At 29.8% G+C, this 19,691-nt stretch overlaps 1 protein-coding gene across 3 annotated transcripts; it reads right to left on the bottom strand.

Moving 5' to 3' along the window:
- Window positions 1-6,636: 6,636 nt before the first annotated feature.
- Window positions 6,637-19,056, bottom strand: LOC145193768 (RNA-binding protein cabeza-like). 3 transcript variants are annotated; one of them, XM_090068621.1, is made up of 15 exons: window positions 18,203-19,056; window positions 18,043-18,091; window positions 17,109-17,170; window positions 16,530-16,582; window positions 14,675-14,949; window positions 10,864-10,922; window positions 9,628-9,648; window positions 8,198-8,298; window positions 8,061-8,123; window positions 7,775-7,970; window positions 7,645-7,698; window positions 7,477-7,510; window positions 7,283-7,389; window positions 7,142-7,178; window positions 6,637-7,054 (listed from the first exon to the last, which is right to left on the bottom strand). In XM_090068621.1, exons 1-15 carry the CDS (start codon window positions 18,213-18,215, stop codon window positions 7,018-7,020), a joined length of 1,161 nt encoding a protein of 386 aa, XP_089924747.1. In that variant the 5' UTR covers window positions 18,216-19,056; the 3' UTR covers window positions 6,637-7,017. The 3 variants fall into 3 exon arrangements, with proteins under 3 accessions (XP_089924747.1, XP_089924748.1, XP_089924749.1); XM_090068622.1 differs by having other exon boundaries at window positions 10,876-10,922; XM_090068623.1 differs by lacking the exon at window positions 10,864-10,922 and having other exon boundaries at window positions 7,142-7,180; window positions 7,282-7,389; window positions 18,203-18,315.
- Between the last annotated feature and the right edge of the window lie 635 nt (window positions 19,057-19,691).

Genomic DNA, 19,691 nt, shown 5'->3' with positions numbered 1-19,691 from the left:
CAGCTTCTGCCCCATTTATTTGTTTTATCACAAACTGCTATAGCAATATTTTGTCATTTTTTTTTCGTAGCATTTTAACTTCTTTGCCGAGTTTTTTTGCAAACATCTTACTTGTGGTTTACTGATCGAATCCAGAACTGAAATCCAAAACTAAATAACTTTTTAAGCCTAGAGAACTTTTCATGATGACCATTTTTTGTCATCGTGAAAAATTCTTTAGGCGCAAAATTTGGAAAAGAGTTTTTAGTAAATGTAAATTTTCTTGTTATGTATATACCAAATTATTTATTTGCAACAGGTCTTTTTATGTGAATCACTTAACTGTTTCTGTTAAAATACTTTCTTTATTGTAGAGTTCTTAGAATGTCATTTGCTGCAAGTGCTGCCCTTTCATGGACAATAATATGTATACATAATATTACTTTAGTTTTCAAATAACCGTCATATTGGACACCCAGTGTCTATATACATTTAGTTAAAACAGGTATAAGGCCCAAGTTGTGCTAAGGAACGGATTCATACCAAATCGTCGAAATTACAGTATCAAATACCCTATATATTCTGATACTATAGGGGAAGAATGGGGCAAGATGATGACTTACTCATATCTGCGAAACTGAGCAAATAATAAAATCTTGCTGTCATTGGTTGTAAAACAGACTATAAATGCTATATTAGCTAATGCTCCCGTTTTGTATGTCAATGGTGTAAATAAAAATTAACTTGGTTTTATTTCATCGTACATCGTACCAACTGAGACAAAGCCATTATTTCTCATTAAGGTTTTGAAACATGAAACATTTTTTTTAACAATAACTTTATAATAGATTTTTAGTAAAAAGTAGCAATTAAAAAAAAAGGCTTGAACAAGAAGACGGGGGCAAGTTGACAATTTGTCATCTTGCTTCGGTTGAGATGCTAATAGTTTAGCTGATTCTTTAAACAAACTTAAGTTTCTTATTAAATCACTTAGATGTTCTTGGTTTAATTGTACTGGTTAATAAGAAGCACACATGTCCTTCATCGTCCTTCATCGTCCTTCATCGTCCTTCATCGTCTTTCATCTTCCCTCATCGTCCGTAACTTCATCGCTTTGAAATGTCTTTTATTCTAAAGTTCAGCAGGGATATCAGGTTCCTTGAACATTTTCCTTAAAGGTCAATCTGCAAGACACAGATGGAATTGCTAATGGGAGATTTGGTTCCCTCAGTATTGCAAATCTCTTTGCATTTCTAGAAAAGTGTACCCATTACTGCAAATGTTTCACACAGATTTTAAATACATAATAACTTATCTTTATCTTCGAGTTTAATTTTAAAAACTTTTTCGAAGAAGAATTTTAAAATACGTCACAATTTAACAAAACGATGTAATCGCACAGTGTAATCGCACAATGTAATCGCCACAAATGTAACAAACAGGAGATTGCTTTTATTAAAAATAGAATCATGAATATAACATATGGTTTAAATTTAAAAGATTTCTTTAAAAACTTTTAAGTACTACGTTATATCAGACTGGTTGTATGTTAAAAAAAAGGAATACAAATAACTCGAGAAATACTTAACGAATTAATTCCAAATTTTTTTTATATTTAAGTTCATTGTATCATTTAAAGTTCACACTTGTCCGAAAATGAGAATAATTACTCTGAAAAGTACCAGAAAAACCCTTTGGTGGGAACAATATACACACCTTCCTGATAAGAAAAATCTAAAAATTGAAATCTTTTTGACCGTCAGAGAAAAAAAATTCAATTTGAAATTTTCGGCATTGTCCAAAAAGTTTGCAAAATGGTACAATGTGTATCTTTGGAATAAAAATCGTAAAAATAAGTCAGAAATTATATTAAAAACATTTTGTTATTATTACAAAGCCCTAGTGAGTAATATTTAATTCTAAACAATTTTTGTAATTCCAGGAAAAAGCAGTTTTTGTCAAGTGTTAAATTCTGCATGACAACTTTTTTTAACTTCAAAGCAAAAATGCCAAATTCTGTTAATAAACATGATGACTGTAGGAAAACAGTTTGTTTCCTATGTTTGAACAAATGTACTAGAAAATTGACAAGTTTTTTGATTGAACAAATCAAGAAATCAGTTTCATTCACACTTCACTTTTCTGACTCACGAGTTCCAAGTGGAATATGCAATATCTGCAGGGTTCTTTTAGGAAAAAAGTGCAAAGGTGAAAATGGGGCTCTCCCAAAACTTCATGATTTCAAAGAAGTCCTGGTAAGACAAGAGACACGTGGTCAGCTTTGTGATTGCATTATTTGTCGAATTGGTCATTTGAAAGCACTTCAAAAGCACCCTTTGGACAAATCAGAATCTTCAGGAGCTTCACAAAATCAAAACCTTGTTGCAAGAGGAGTGGCACATCAGCGCAATCAATACACCTTTAGAGAAAATCTTAAAAAACTTGCTTCAAAGGATCCAAAAGCCAGTGAACAGATTGCATCGACTGTTCAAATTTCTTTCCTAAATGTCCTTCAAAACCCAAGAGGCTGTTTGGTGACGTGCCACTTCTACGAGCTCAAGATCTTGTCTGCATACAAAACAACACTGGACTGTCAAACAACAACATCAAAAAACTTGCGTCTACATTAAACCAAATCACAAATAGAAAAGTTGTCGAGCCAAGATTTAAAGAAAAGTTTCTTGACATTGGAAAGCAATTGGCAGACCACTTCTCACACACATATATATCTATTTCAAATGACAAGCAGCAGTCCAGAAATCAACTTGTGGTTCACTGCAAAAATTTGTCTGAGCTACTGAATGATGTCTTGTTGCAACGTCATGTTCAAGGTGACTACTTGGTAAAGTTGGGCATCGATGGTGGAGATGGTTTCCTTAAGGTAAGTCTTGGCATTCAAGAAGAAGAAACAAGACTTCCATCCATTTCATCACCAGGCAAAAAGGCTGTTTTATTTCAAACACTCAGAGACAGTGGAGTTAAGCGCCAACTTCTCGTTGCAGTTGCTGAGGATGTTCCTGAAAATTATGATAACCTCAAAAGCATCTTATCTTTAATTTGTCCAAGTGGAGTAGATTTTTCTTTGTCCCGTGACATGAAGTTAGCAAACCTTGTTTGCGGGCTTCAATCACATGCCAGCTCTCATCCATGTACTTGGTGTGATGCGGATCACCGTAACTTGTCACAATGTGGAAAACGTCGCAATTTTGGCCCAATAAGAAAGTGCTTTGCTGCATTTCAAGATTCAGGTCTGGACCACAAAAAGGCCAAGCAGTTTCAAAATGTTGTTCATGATCCACTCTTAGATGTGCATGACTCTACTTTTGTTCTTGACAAGATCCCACCCATGAAACTTCATCTCTTACTTGGTGTGGTGAACCATTTGTTTAAAAAACTGAAAGAAACCTGGGATAAAGCTGATGAATGGCCAAAAGCACTTCACAGCAAGCTTCAGCCATTTTATGGAGGCCAGTTTGCTGGCAATGAGTGCCGAAAACTTTTGAAACATGTTGATCTTCTTCAAAGACTTGCTGAAGAAGACTCAGTATTCCAAGTTTTTCCATGGATTAATACACTCAGAAAGTTTGATGTAGTTGTGTCCTCTTGATTTGGAAATCAGTTGCAGAGTAACTATGCTGAAAAAATCATACAGTTCAAATATTCCTTCCTTTCTTTGCCAAAGGCAAGTGTGACCCCTAAAGTCCACGCCGTTTTCTTTCATGTCAAGGAATTCATTGATTACAGGAAGGAATCTCTTGGCAAGTACAGTGAGCAGGCCACAGAGGCATTGCATCACAACTTCAGAACACATTGGGAAAGATACAAGAGGCCAAAGAACCATCCAGAATATTTTCTACAAAATTGTCTTGTTGATTTCAACAGCAAGAACTTGTGAAAGCATTGGCTCCTCTTGAAAACCTGTTGAAATTTTTCAACAAAATCATCATTGAATTTAAAATTCTGATTAAAATTTAAGGAATACACTGTTTGTTTTTTCAATTTAATTTGTGGAAAGTGCTGTGAAGAAATTTTTGATTACATAAGAAAAAATAACCTTGTATTTATTGAGAATAAAATGTTCAGAAAAGCAAAAATTGTTATATTATGATTCTCAAAGCAGTCAACATATAATTCCTGACTTATTTTTATGTTTTTTTATTACAAACATAAAAAATGTTACATTTCCAGCATTTTTCAACTTTTTGGACAATCCCGAAAACTTCAAAGTGAATTTTTTTCTCGGACGGTCATAAAAGATTTCAATTTTTGGATTTTTCATATCAGGAAGGTGTGTATATTGTTCCCACCAAAAGGTTTTTCCGGTACTTTTCAGAATAATTATTCTCATTTTCGGACAAGTGTTAGTTTTTAATCAGCTTTTTACAGATTTCAAAGGTCGCTTAGAAAGTAATTGAATTTTTTTTGAGAGTAGGTGCCATCATGGCCTGGATCTTGCTTTTAGTGACCTTTTTCGATGCTGCTGACCATTTTTGCTTAAACTCTCATTCATCTTTCGCTGATTCGGTGCTTTTCAATAAAATTCCTTTTACAAGTGCCTGGTAACTCTCGATAACACTCTGATCAGGTCAATTTGGAGGATTCGCATTTTTCGGGACGATTTCAATGCCATTTTGATTACATCTCTCCTTTGTCTTCTTGGAGTTGTGGATTGTTGCTAAATCCAGCCAAAGATAACTGCCTTGCTCTGTTTGTTAATAAATGGCAAAAGACGTTTCTCAACAGAGAATATACTTAAACATTTTGCTGACATAGATACCTTTTGACTAATAATAATATTGATGGCTGGGGAACAGCGAGAAACTCTATTTGCAGAACGTTTCGGTTGAAAAGTTTGATGAGCTCCCTTGCGCGACGAATCACTTTTAATTCTCCACCCGCTTCGGAATTTTTTTCTTGGTGTAAACCTTCAAACCCTTGAGTGCTCTTGAGTGCTTTTCTGACAAGGGAACGACAGCATTCGAACTTTTTGGCGAGATCTCTTTGGGGTTGGCATGGATTTCTTGTAATTGACCGGATGATTGAATTCACTTTATTTTTGTCAACAAAACCTTTCTTTCTTCTATCGCCCCTTTTTTCTCTCGATAGTTTGAGTTTCCTTGTATCTGCTCAATATGTTTTCAACTAAAGATTTAGCGGCTTTTAACAATTTTTCAATTTTTAAATGTGAGGTTAGATTTTGAAGAAAAATTTCCAAAACCTTTTTCCGATTCAATTGTTTACTCATTTTGGGCTGATAAACTGATGGCATGAGTAAAACACCAATACAATGAAATAAACTGATGGCATGAGTAAAACACCAATACAACGAAATAAACTGATGGCATGAGTAAAACACCAATACAATTAAATAAACTGATGAACTAACTGATAAACTAAAGGACAGTTGTGAAAAAAAAAAAAAAAAAAAAAAAAAAAGGATTTAAAGAGAAATTTAAAGCAAGATCATTTGCTCCTTAAAAAAATTTAAATGCAGCCGAGCTTTAATAGGAAAATCTGAAGAATATAAAGCACATCATAAAAAAGAAAACTCAAATCGATCTTTTTATGGAGAATTTTGAGCAATTCGTTGTTCAAAAAATTTGAGCATAACTGAAAAAGATGAAATCTATTGCAAAAAAGACTTTTCTCAGTTTTCAACAATATTTTTATCAGGTTTTTTTGGAGATGCCATTAGCAAGTTTAGGTTCAAATAGAGAAATTTGCTCCTTAGTTATTTCTATGGCAAGAAATCTGCTACGGTGGTTTGAAAAGTGCATTGTAACTCGTAAGACTTTCAGCTAAATTAGTATTCATGTATGCAGATTTTCCATATTGTCCTGAGCAGCGAGTTATTGGTCAATTACAAAAGGAATCCTATTGAAAAGCAAATTAGTTTCAGATAAAAAAAAGACCTAAAGAATTTTCTTTGTGGATATGAGCTTCAAAAAAAGTAACTCAAAGCAAGATCCTGGAGATGATGTCAAGTACTTGTAAAAATGTTCGGTGTCTGTCTAAGCGTCCAATTAAAAGTGTAAAAAATGATTGAAATAAGCATAGTAAGTTTTGTTGTGTTAGAAAAATAAGTCCTTTTCGATTAATTAACGACTAAAGGCTAAAAAAAAGCAACAACTGAATTCGTGTACAATGCAGTCATGTAGAAAGTTTGTAAACACTTTATTTTTTTTATTTCCTGCAGCAAAACGTGTTGACCAGTGTAATCTAACGCGACGATGAAGCTTTGTGTAGGGCCAAGGGTTGTAAGTTGCTGAATATAGAACAGTTTAAAGATTGATCCTAAGACATCAACAGAAACAACAACAACAAAAAAGGATTTTCAAAGAAGCATCTAATTCCGATAGGAGTTGCAGAAACATTTTATAGTTTTTCTAGACCACCTCAAGATTAACCGCTGATAAAAAGCGTCAGCAAATGATTTAAGTCCTCCAAAAGACTATTGACTGACGATGAAGCTTTTGATAGCGGAAACTGCATAACTTCAAAGATAGAGAAAGAACTTTGAAGCTATGGATAAAATATCCATGACTTCAAAGCACTTCTTATTTAAACTTTAATTTCGAACTTTTTCGGTAGATAGGAATTATACAAAAAGTGTTAAAATATTTCCGACAAACTTCCGTGGCTGAGAAAACAAAACTATCTAGTGACAGATTTCTTTGCAATAAAATAAAATTTATACAAATAGCCAAAATAATGACAGCGAAGAATCAGTAACATATGGCTGATTTCACAGCGCAACTATTATTGGGAAGCCACGCCTTAAGAAAATCATTAAATATGGCTTCAGTGGAATTTTCGGTTGTTACTTTAGTTAAGTGCATCTGCAACACTAACAATTTTTTCAAGTTGTTAAAATATAGTATTTTACCACGTCAATATATCTCTTACGTTAAAAGATGGCGTCTTATAATATATAACAACAGTTAACCCATGTCCATAAAAAATAAGGCGAATCCATATTTACAAGTGCCAAAACGTTTAATAGCATATCAGTAGCTAGCCTATCGTTTTGAAAAGTATTTAATAAGGACGCGGTCTACGATCTGATCTATCATTCCTAAAACAGTAAAAGTTTTAAAGTCAATAACTAAACGTAGTGAACACAGAAATGATGAAATATTAAGAAGTGTTAAGAAGTTATAACCTGTCATGTCCTCCTCCACGACCACCACCACCATAACCTAAAAGGTCCTCAACATTTATTTCTAGTGTCTTTGTAATGAAAAGCATCTGGCACAATTTTCTTAAGTTAATCAGAAATGAAGTTGTTAATGATAAAAAATACCTCCTCCACCACCACCACCGCCGCCATCACCACCACCACCACCTCCTGGTTTGCTTTCTCCACATCTATTACATTCGCTTCGTCGAGCAAAATTTGAATTATCACATCTAGAGAGACGAATCTCGACGAATAAGAAATTAGAAGAGAAACAAAGGTTTTCTTACAAAAAAGTAAAAACCTGAAAAAAAACTTACTTGGGACAGTTCCAATCACCTTCTCGGCTTTCACCTATATTTAAAATTACATTTCACATTTTTATGTTAAGAAAAGTTTATTATTTATCAGACTTAAAAAAAAAAAAATTGTAAGAACAAAAGTTATTAGTCAAATAGAAAAGTCGATAAAGATAAATCAATATTTACCTCTACCACCACCGCCACCACCTCTTCCACCACGATCACCCCCACGACTAAACCCTGGAGAGAAAAAATTAGAAAAGTAGTACAAAAAAAAAAAGTTTACAAAATGAACATGAAAACAATAATAAATTACCTCCATCACCGCGCCCTCTGGAACCACCACCGCGTCCCCCACCGCGTCCCCGACCTCTACCGCCAAATCCTTCTTCTGGAGCTTTTCGTTGAGCAATAGATACTTTAATAGAATTTGAACCAAACTGTTTGCCATTAAACCAATCAACCGCTGCTTGACTTGCTTCGGCATCTTCATATGTCACTGTACACTCACCCTACAAAAATTAAATGCAGAATATTGAAAAAAAAAAAAAAAAAAAAAATCAGTAAAACTATAAAATTATAAATAATGGGAGTTTTATTACCTTTCCAGTTCCATCACGATGCTTATAAATCCAAATTTTTGGTTCTCTGGTGCGTTTGTCAGTCTGAAACAGAAAAAAAAGTAAAAGCAATAGTTGCATGTTTATTTAGCAACAGAAAAAATAAAAAAATCTGTTACCTTAATTATTCCAATTTTTCCAAAGAAATCTGCTATTTCTTCAACAGTTGCTGCTGGGGGCAAACCTGCCACAAACACAGTGTCATCCTGGATAATCATTCCTAGATAAGCAACATTTTTATATCAATTTAAGTTTTGACAAATTATAACACATAGCAATCTTTAAAACCAAATATAGACTAAAAGAAGCTTATAGTTTCTATTAGCATTCACTTAAGAATTTACCTAATGCAGGCTGAAGATTGGAAAACTATTTTTTTTCAAAACTAGGTTCATAGAAGACTTAGATAAATTAGACTAATGTGGAACCCCAATATAAAATTCAGCATTGGTTTAAGATTTTAATCAAAAATGCTGCTAACAAGCATCTATACCTGTATCTGATTGCTTCATCGCCACAAACTTAATTAAAAGAAAGCTTTTAGAAATTGTTTTTCTATAGTTGACCAATATAAATGTAAACAAACAGGAAAATTACATCTATGATGCTGTTGAAACCTTTTCCAAAAGTTTCAAATGCATCATAGATGTAATTTATCTGTTTACCTAAAAGATAAGTAGCAAAAGTGTATTGTTAGTTCCCCTTAAAAAGCAGAATAAGGAAGAAAAAAAAACTATATCATGTCATATATCAGTATTAGTCATAGTGCAACTCCTTCTATCTCCATAAATAAACATAAAAGTCTCTCTGACAAACAGTACATCACAAGATTCTTTACCATGAAAAAATATCAGAGAATGAATTTTCTTGAGATAACACAGTTAAAACTAAGATTTCATCCCATTCTTTTCCCATTAAAACTAAGATTACATCCCATTCTTTTCCCATTAAAACTAAGATTACATCCCATTCTTTTCCCATTAAAACTAAGATTACATCCCATTCTTTTCCCATTAGATGGGTTGCTACATTGAAAATAAAATGGCTGTTTGAAACAAGCAAAAAAACTTATTCATAAAGTACTCCTATCACACTGTGCAAACTGCAAGTTACAACTCAATGAATGATGTCTTCAAGTTACAACTCAATAAATGTATAATAATGCTAAAGAAACAAAAATCTCCTATTTTCAGAGACCTTGCACCAATTCCGTAAAATTTGGTCTTTAAATTTGCTTAAAGGCTGTAGAGTTCAATTTCAGAAAATATTATACAACTAGATTGTGCACTTTAAAAGAAGCCTATTTAATTCTTACTTTACCTTAAAACTGTGTAAAGCTTAATATTTTATAAGCTTTACATATTTAAGTAAGCCTAAATAATTTTATAATTTCCATGTGACCAAGCAATCAATACAATTTAACTGTTTAATATACAATATTTGTGATATAAAGCTTGTCTTTTTAACTAATAATTAACAAATAATTAACCTTAAGAGATAATTAAAAAACTGAAATGTAAAAAAAGACTCCTAAGATATTTCTACTTACCATCTTTAACTTGGTTGCTACCTAAAATAAAGCAAAAATGAAAATATTAGATATAAATTAATTTTTTTGCCATTATGAAAAATATTATAAACCAAGTAGAGAATCACTATAAAATAAAACCTTATATGACAGGTAAGATTAACGCATCAACATTGAGTTATCGACAATACCTTTACAGAAAGTCCAAATTCATAGCATAAATATTCAGTCAATTAAATTTGCGATCAAAAAAGGACACTATGAAAATTTTTTTAACTAGCATTTTATTACTTTGTTTTAGAAGTAAAATACAAAAAGTATTGAAAACCAATTAAAAATATGCTCTTCAAATCTTTTTTTTTTTTTCTTATTACAATCTTCAACCAGTTCATAATAGACTAATACTCTAAAGCATTGTAATTTCATTAAGCAATAATTTTGTACTAACTTTTCTTTTCAGGGACCAGGGTATTAATAAGCAAGATTTTAATTTATAATTATAGAGCTATATACAGTAAACAAAATAAAGAAAAAACTTATTCACTGAAAAATGCCTAAAGCCACTCTGCACTGGTTTACCAAAAGATAACCTGTCATTTTTTAAAGTAATTCTCCTATTAATTCCCAATCTTTCTCTAACTTGAAACTTAATTTTTATCTGTAATTGTTAGATAGCGTAGCAATCAAAGGATGGTGCTGAAAATAGATTTTTATCTTTTGTTTTTAAATTTATAATTAGTAGATGCTAAAAGATATAATAGGTGTTTTCAATGAAAAAAAAAAAGTAAGCGCTGATTCTTATAAATCTGTAACCAATCACTGCATATTATTTAAAAGTTCAACATTTTCCTTTCTTTTCTACTAAAACTATATATAGTAACTATCATTAAATAAAGACTAATAGAAGCACATAATTTCTATTAGCATTCACTTATAATTTCTAAAATTGAGACCTGAAAATTTACTCAGCTGAAACACAAGAATAATTAAACTCAAAGAGATTGTTTTAAATGTTAATTGATATATTTAGAAAAACAATGCAAGTGCTTGGATAGCATTCTTAGAAATACACTTTTTGGAGCCAGGAATTTTTTGTTATTAATTAGAAAAGGGTGTTTGAAGTAGCATGATTGCCTTGCTGATTGATAAATGAATGCAGTTTTAGATTTTGAAGGAAAATTTTAAACATTTTACACAAAGATAGCCATTATAACTGGACATTATGCAAGCTTTAATAAAAGGAATTATGTACCTCACTTTTTAACTTACCACCGTAATTAGAACCTCCTTTTGAACCTCCTCGACCACCATAACCACTGTATGGAGTTAAAAACACAAGTTTACGTTACAGCATTTACATTGGGATAACCAATATCCCATGACACTAAAACTCATCAAGTCAGTATAAATACACAGGCCAAACACAGAAACATTTTGTGAAAATAACTCAGAGGGGAACTTTATAATAGGGTAATTTATAAGTCAAATGATTTTTAAGTTTACTGAAAGATGAGTTGTAAATACCCATTACGAAACAAGAAAAAAAGAAAAAGAAAAGAAAAACTTGAAGAGTAAATTTGTTTTTAACTTTTGTATTAAAAACAAAGAAGTTCATCTAATTCTAATGTTATATTTTCACAAAATATTAGTTTAAATTGTTTGACTTTATTAAAAATCCCCTACAAATAAAATACCAAAGTCCATTAATTGCCTAATTTTTAGACAGCATTGATAATCGGAATAACTAAGAAAATCAAAAAACCTCTTTTTTTTTATATATACAGGATTTTAATTATAACTGTTAGATATGAAAATGGCTGACATCTCAAAGTTTTAAACAGCTTTCTTTTTTTGTATAATTATTATTTCATAACCAAGATTTAACAAACCAAAAGCATAACTTCTATAAGACTTTGAAAGAAAAAATATTTCCTGAAATAGTAGTGTTTTTAACTCTTTCCCTACCACAAACCACTGACAACGGCTTTTGTTTTTTAATTGTTTTGACCACAAGCTGCTGGTAGCAGATTTCTGATGTGTTTCATTATCATGTTTTGAACATTAGTACAATTTATGATGAATTAGACTGATTTATTCAAAAAGTGTACTTAATTCTCTGCATTATTAATAAAAACAGAAATATTGTATAAATTATAGCAAGATATTATATTACAAAGGATATGATTTTTTAAACCACTATCAAAATGGAGTTGTTGAAAGTAACATAGTGTCAATGAAGCTTCTAAAATAATGCTTGAATAGTTAATGAAGATCATTGTGAATCAGAAAGTAAATCTCAAAGCAGTTTTAGCTTAAAAGGTTTAGAATATTCAATTGTGGAAGAAACTGTCTCATCCCCTTTGATTATCAAAGGCAACAAGACTTCTTTCACAGAAGTTGCTCCTATAAATAAAAGAAAAAAAAAATTTAAAGCTGTGCTAATGCTAATTATGACAATTTTGATTCATGGGTACTTCTTAGAGAAGATTACAATGGTAGGCCAACACATTCGTTTCGATTTTGTCCTTATAATAGACCTGGAGTCAATTCATATCTTCATGAAAAGTTAACTATTTTAGACTGGTTTAAAGAACTTCTTAGTGACAAAATTCAAGATAAATCAGTTGGATTTATTAATTCTTTTGCCTCTTACAAAATGCAGATAAATAATCCATGTTTAAGTTAATTTATATTTTCTTCTTGGACCCCCAATAATAAATATGATCTTGTTAAGTTTATCAGTGTCATGATTGCAATGGGATTAGATAAAAGACCCTCAATTAAAGACTATTGGTTACTAACTGATATATATTGCAGTCCTTGGTATAGCTATGTTTCCAAGAAATAGATTTGAAGCAATATACCATGCAATGCTTCATGTTGCTCCACCTCAAGAAAGCCATACAAAAGAAAAAACTGAACCATTTATGAAAAATCTTATTGCAAATTATCAAAAAGCATTTTATCCAAAATCTTTTTGATGATTTGCAAAATATCTTTGAATAATTACTTAAACCTCTTGGAAAAGGTCACCATATTTTTGCTGATAGATATTACACAACACACTTTTTGATATCTAACATCAAAATCATTTCACCACACTGGAACCAAATTGCAAGAATTTTCCAGATAATATCAAGTTTCAAAAAGGTTGTAGAATGAAATCTACAAACAAATTATTATTGCAGTGAATCTGGAATTCTACTTGTTCTATGGCAAGATAAAAAAAGCTAAAAAACCAGTTGTAGCTGTTTCTACTAAGTTTGCAAAAAATGTTGTTGCAGTATCTTCTTGTAACAAAGGAGTCAGGGAAATGCTAGAAATTATTCACTGGTACAATTTATCAATGAATAGTTGTGATTGTTTAGACCAATTTGTTTCATATTACAGTAATCTAGATAGAAAGACAGTTAAGTGATGGAAAAGAACTTTTAATTGGCTGATAGAAGTAACTCAAGCTAACTCTTACATATTATATTTGTTAACTCATCCAAATAATTCAAAAAGAATTACTCTAAAAAAATTTAAGGAGAATCTTGTTGAAGAACTTGTTAATTCTTGTATTACCATGATGCCTGACAATTCTACACCTTTAAAAAGAGTTCAACAAGTTTCAAATCCAGTCTTAGAAAGATTCAACAACGCAAGACATTTGATTAAATGTTGAAACTGATAGAAATTGTGTGGTCTATAGTACTCCTGTTGATAGAAAGCGCACAAATTTTATGTTTTGACTGCAGTAATGAACCTCATTTGCATCCTAAAGATTGTTTTTTGATTTACTATTCCAGATTTTTTTTTTTTTAAAGCACATTTTACAAACTATTTGATTTTTTTCTTTTTAAATTTTCAAAATTCAGTTCTACAAAAAAACTGGTTTAGCTTTTTTCTGTTCTCAAAAGAAAAGTAAAACTACTTTTTATTACTTATGATAGATTCCATTGTCTATGTAAGTTGTTGGAAATGTCTTTTAAAATATTTTATTCTTAAAATATAAAAGAATTTTGTTTTTGATTTAATTTTTTTTCTTTCAATAAAAAAAACATTTTTGAACTCCTTGCATTTTTCAGTATGAAACGCTGTGTATTTAACTTTTATATATATTTAAAAAGATCTTTTGTTTAGCTTTCTTTATATATATATAGTTTGTTATGTTTTCAAAGAGATTATTACTTAAATTCCTATTAAATTTGAAAAATTTGTCATCTTATGTTTTTTTTTTTAAAAAAAAATTTAGAATGGTCACGTCAAAAAGTTTTTTTGTGGTAGTGAAACTGCAGTAGTGAAAGAGTTAAATCAGAGTAATAAACTAGTGGTTTAAGTTTAATTAATGCGTATCAGGGTAAAAATTAATGGATGAAGAAATACTGAATATTTCATTTCCAAAACATAGTCTGCTTCTGTTTTAAAAAAATACTTGTAGCTTATATGATACTGTAAGTATCTAAATATGGATATCTGCAGCACTTTTTGTACTTTTTACAGATTTTGATCAAAAATGCATTTTACTTTCTTAGTGTTCTTTAAAGATGGAAGTATGTGATCATAGAAAATACTCCTGCTGTTTTTTTTCAAAATGCAATCAGCCAATTAAGTTAATTTTTAATTTATTAAGAATTTTATTAGAATTTTATAAAACATTTTATTTCACTTAATACTTAATCCATTTTAATAGCAACTTTATATTGCTGTTAAAATGGTTTTAAATAGTATGTTTTAAATAGTATTAAGTTAAATAAAATATATTGTTTTTTAAAAAAAAATGTTGCTCTAGGTTCATTTTTTCATTTATCACTTAAGGTAACCCAGAATCCTGATACGCTATACTTTAAATATTTAATTCATACCCCTTGCCTTAATAAAAAATATTTCTACATTATCTATCAAGCAGAGATATCAAAGAGTTTTAACAGAATATTTTAAATTTAATTTAAACATTTACAAAAGAAAACTCCACATTATTTTTGATTCAAGTTTTACTTTTGAATTAAAACCAAAATATTGTGTTTTGCTATGCCACCCATTCAGCAGAAAATGCAACCTTATCACATTGAGAAAATTTTCTTACCTGTTACCTCCACCTCTTGAGTTATAACCACCACTTCCACTACTATCACCATCAGAGTGATCCTTATAACCACTGTTATATCCTCTGTTGTTACCCCGACCACCACCCCTGCCTCCTCCTCCACTACCATAAGAATTATAACCATCCCCACTTACTGCATCATCTGGTGAATAACTATTGTAATTTCCTCCTCCACTTGAAGAGTTATAATTTCCTGTTGAAGAACTGTAACCACCTCCTCCATAACCTTGCTGGGGTGGAGGCTGGTAGTTAACCTACAATATACACATTTAAATTTTCATTACAAAATTTAAAACATTTTAACTCAAAATTGCAATTACTTGAAAGAATATACTAGAATGATCTAATGACAAAACTAACAAGTAACCCTCTCAATTTAGTAGTGATACATGCAAAGTTGTCTGTTAAAAACTTGAATAGAAATGTTTTTTTTTTCAATTTAAAATTATTTTATTTTTTGATCTCATTAAGTCTTTCAAATTATTTGCTTATAGAGTGAATTAAAAGAATAAGTTTTTAACAACAAAAGAAAAAAGTAGCCAATTTAAAATTATAAACCTAAAAGGTATTATTTTGTATTGCCTCTCATCTAACAGAAATAACTTCCACTAAAAAAATACATAAAAGTTGGGAAATAGTTTTTTAGTAATTTTTATACTGATAAAAATGTTAGAACTTTTGTTGTATACTAGAAATAACAATAAATATACTATAAATGTCATAATATAGTAATTCTACTGTTATGTTTTCAATAAACAAACCTTGAGCTTCAGTTATGTTCATACCTAAGTACCATTCTGTAGTTGAATTTTTAATTAAAAAACAACAAAAAACAATGTATTATCTAAATTTGTCTGATTGGAAAACTAATTTTCCTGATGACAATTATGTGCTTAAATCTACATTCAAAAATTATCTAAGAAGTTGTTTCACTAAGAATATAATTCTTATGAATATAGAAGGCTGGACAGGGTTTTTCTTTTTAAAGTTAAAGTTTGAAAATCATCTGAGTAAATTTTTTAAAAGTAATAGGGTTTTTCAGCTTTTTGTTTTCAGAGTTGCTTTACTTGTAATTTTAAATTAACTAGAATAATCTGATTTACAAAAGAAAAAAATAAAATAAAAAAATAAAATAAAAAAATAAAAAAATAAAAATTTAGCAATTTAAAAGATATTTGATAAAGATTGAACTTCTATTACTAATCTGGTTTCTCCTGAAACTACACATTTCTTAACATCACAGTTATTATAAGTTCTTAACTAGCTCTTTTCAAAAACTTAATAAAAACCTTTCATTCAGACAAGACCAATTAATTTAATTGTTCAACATGTTTAAACAACCTAGTAAATGTTATTTTAAAAATAACAATAAATTTTGAGTTAATATAATTTTTCAAACCTTACTAGGTTATTGCAAGTATATAAACTAGTGATAAAAAATATAAAAAAAGATTAGAAATGTGTAGTAAAGTTGCACTTTTACTCAAAATACTGACCAATAAAGATTGACATTATAACCTGCGTGTATTTATATATTAAAACAAATTTCTTTACTTAAGAAAGATATTAAGAGTTTTAAAATCTTATTATAAATAAATATAATAAAAAAAGTAAACCTTATTAAATTTTTAAAACCTTTTTAAGAAATCCTTATTTTCTTTTGTTCAAAAACTTTATCAATATTACTTTTTTGGCAGTCTAATATATTTGTTTTTCAAGGGGTAAAATTAATTTGATTGATCTTGCCTTTAAAAGGTTAAATTTTAGAATTAACAATAACCTCCTTCGTGTTTGATAAAATTTTAGAAAACAAAACAAAACAAAAAAACATTACTGCTTGTGGATATGATTGCTGATTGAAGGGCGGCTGTTGTAGATTTGGTTTATCTTAAGGGAGAAAATAAAAACATTAATAAATATTTTTTCAAAAAAAAGCTCAAATTTATTACAATAACTCATATTTTAAAGCTGTTAAATTTAAAAACTCTTATTGCGTACAATATGCAACCTATTGCATACTGTTGCATATTAAATCATAATATGCAACAGAAGTTTTTAAATTTAACAACTTAAATTTTAGCTGTTCAACATAAAAAAATCTGTTGAATTTATACTTTTGAGCTATTAAACAATAATTTTTTGAAAAACAATCAAAAATTTTTTGAAAAACATTCAAACAATTCATAAATACTAATTCTTCTTTAACAATCATGAGTCAATTTTAAAATATCACTACAATCAGTACAACAATTTTAACATACTTTCTACATTTCAAAAGAATATGGAGCCATCCATATATTATTCAGTTTCAAAACAGCAAATTTTAATTACAGCTTTTTTTACTGCTCATAAATTTCTTAGAGCCAATAAATAAATTAAAAAATTATAAAAAATAGTCATAAATATTTCCTACCATAATTTTGTCCTGATGGAGGACCATAATTACCATATCCACCTGGTGGTCCATAACCAGCACTAAAGCCAAAACTCATAAGAATGTGAAATGCTTTATAATAAAACTATCAAAAAGAGAGAAAAAGAATGACAAAAATGTGTAAATTAGACTGAGAGTTAGGTAAAGAACCATTGTTTGGCATAATCAAGACAGAAAGCCACCTAGGGCTTAAAATTCTATAAACTTATTTGATTGATCATTTCTAATTTAAAAGTTAAAATGGTTTTAAAGTCTTCAGGCTTTTACAGATTGAGAAATATCAGTCAGTTATAGTATTTTCAAAAGAATAAGTTGACTGAGATGTGTTTTCTAATAAAAATGCTAATACTACTAACATTACTAATAATTGATATCAGGATAGTTTTCCAAATTAAAATTTAAGAGTAACTTATCACTTATCAATGTTCCACAATTAAAGGAAGCTAGTTTTTTTTCTCAATTTAAAATGATAGCCTAAGCAATCACTTTTACATATAATCATTATATATATTTCATAAGTATAACTTTCTGGATTTTTTTTTCTTTCTTCTGCTGATGTATTTTTCAACATTTCTAAGAGACTGGCATATTTTCAATTTCTAAAAACAGAATGTGCCTTGATTGATTAGGTTTCACTCAGTCTAGTGCAAATGCAACAGTCTTTTCTTTTATAAGCCAGGTTTACATTAACGAAATAATCTGACTGACTTAAAGATAATAAGTTAAAAGTCCTTTACTAATAAGTAATGCTTTCATCTTTTTTTTAAACTTCTTCATAAACTATTTCTTTTTTATTTTTTTGTGTGATTATTTTCATTCTATTTGTATGACCTGAGGTTCTTTAATATAGTATTGGTGATTTACTTAGGATAATAACTGTTTAGTTAAAGAAAATTCACTAATATAGACATACCCGGGTCCAGGTGATGGTTGGGCACCTCCATGTGGTGGGTAAGGAGAATCTGGTATTATAAAAATATATCGAGTATTGATATTAAAACAACTCAAAGAGTTTTTTATTTTATAAAAAAAGTGATTTACAATCTAATAATGTAAATTATATGAACCCTTACACTGTTGGGACATAACGATTGCTGTTATTAAAGAAGAAGTTTGTATATAGCACTGTCTCCTTTCCCTAGGTACAGCGTGCAAGTTTCTCAGATCTACGTCAATGAATGTTTTCCCAGCATGCTCGAAATAATAAGCGGGTTTTGAGTGGCGCGAGAGCGATTTTGATTTTATGACTAAAGAATTGTTGCAGTAAATTTTATGTACATTTTAAGACTATTTCAATTCCTTCAAGATATGCAATAAGCACAAGCTTAGGTTAATTTGGATAAGATAAATACTACGGCTTAAACATTCTTCACAGTAAACTGTTATTCATTAAAAATCAAACCAACTGTTGTATTAATAATTTTGTTAATTAATGTTAGTTGAAGAAAATGTGAAATTTTAGATGCACAGAAGTAGATTGAAAAGCAGTATGTGAGGCAACAAAGTACTAGATAATAGGTATGAAGGATGGGTTTATGATTAGCAGCAAAGAAGTAGCTAGTAGATTAATAATTTTTAAGAATTGCGTCAGAAATACTTTGAAAAGATTTTAAACGGCGTTTTTTCTCTAACGTCATTCTGGATGCGGAAAGTCAAAAAAAAAAAAAAAAAAGAAAAAAAAATTACTGAGCACTAGAGCCAAAACCTTCAATGAAACCCGTGAAAAATGTGTTTTTCAAATACTGTTGCAAATATTTTTTATGGGAAAAACTTTGATGTTAATTATGATGAAAACCAGAGGCAGACTCTCAAAACTAAGGTATTAGCAGAAAATTGCCTTCTCTGACTTTTAGTCAAGCTCCGAAAAAGCTTCATTAGAAGTTAAAGCTTTTAAGAAAGAACAGTTCCAGCTGAAAGTTGCAACAATCTTTCATATACTTTCAAAAACTGGTTTTGGTTTTTATTGCTGTTGCTTCAATTTTGATTTATCAGAGTGTATATTGATATATTTTATATATAAAATAAGAAAATATCTCTTTTAGTTTTTATCTTATTGTATTTTAAACAAACTTTTAAAAAGAAAAATCGTTATGCATCTGCTTTTCTTTGAAATCACTCTATAGTTTATTTTAAAAAACTATATCATCCAATCTTTCTCACTTATCTTTAAAAATAATCTGCCTTCTTTCATGCAAAATAGAAAAGGTTATTGGTTGTCTTGGAGCCCTATCAAATGAAATATTATCATTCGCATATTTACCATTTGAAAAATTATAGTAGGATATCAGAACACTGCAAAATTATTCAGTTCAGTTTTCAAAACTTTGTATGCAAGCTATTTTTTTGTAAACAAAAAATGCTTGAGTGTCTCATTTTTCCCCTCATAGATCTTAAAAGACCCCAATCGTCATTCTACCTATGTAATGACATTGTATGAAATGACCTAGTATGGAATGACATTGGGGTCTTTTAATATCTATTGTCAAAAATATTTTTAAATAAAAACTTTTTTTAAAACAAATTTAGATTACTCAACATCATGACCAACATGTTTGTGCGTTC

This window comes from Hydra viridissima, unplaced genomic scaffold, assembly GCF_058129835.1.
Source record: "Hydra viridissima isolate aposymbiotic clone 2 unplaced genomic scaffold, HvirCarnegie_v1 scaffold_12, whole genome shotgun sequence".
Lineage (NCBI taxonomy): Eukaryota > Metazoa > Cnidaria > Hydrozoa > Anthoathecata > Hydridae > Hydra > Hydra viridissima.
This window is presented reverse-complemented; position numbering and strand designations above follow the sequence as displayed.

Excerpts from the sequence above, each read along its gene's own strand:
- LOC145193768 (XM_090068621.1), bottom strand. Across the intron at positions 10,923-14,674 it reads TCAAGAGGTGGAGGTAACAG|TGGTTATGGTGGTCGAGGAG; the intron begins GTAAGAAAATTT and ends AACTCCATACAG. Across the intron at positions 7,179-7,282 it reads CGGTGGTGGTGGTGGAGGAG|GTTATGGTGGTGGTGGTCGT; the intron begins GTATTTTTTATC and ends AGGACCTTTTAG.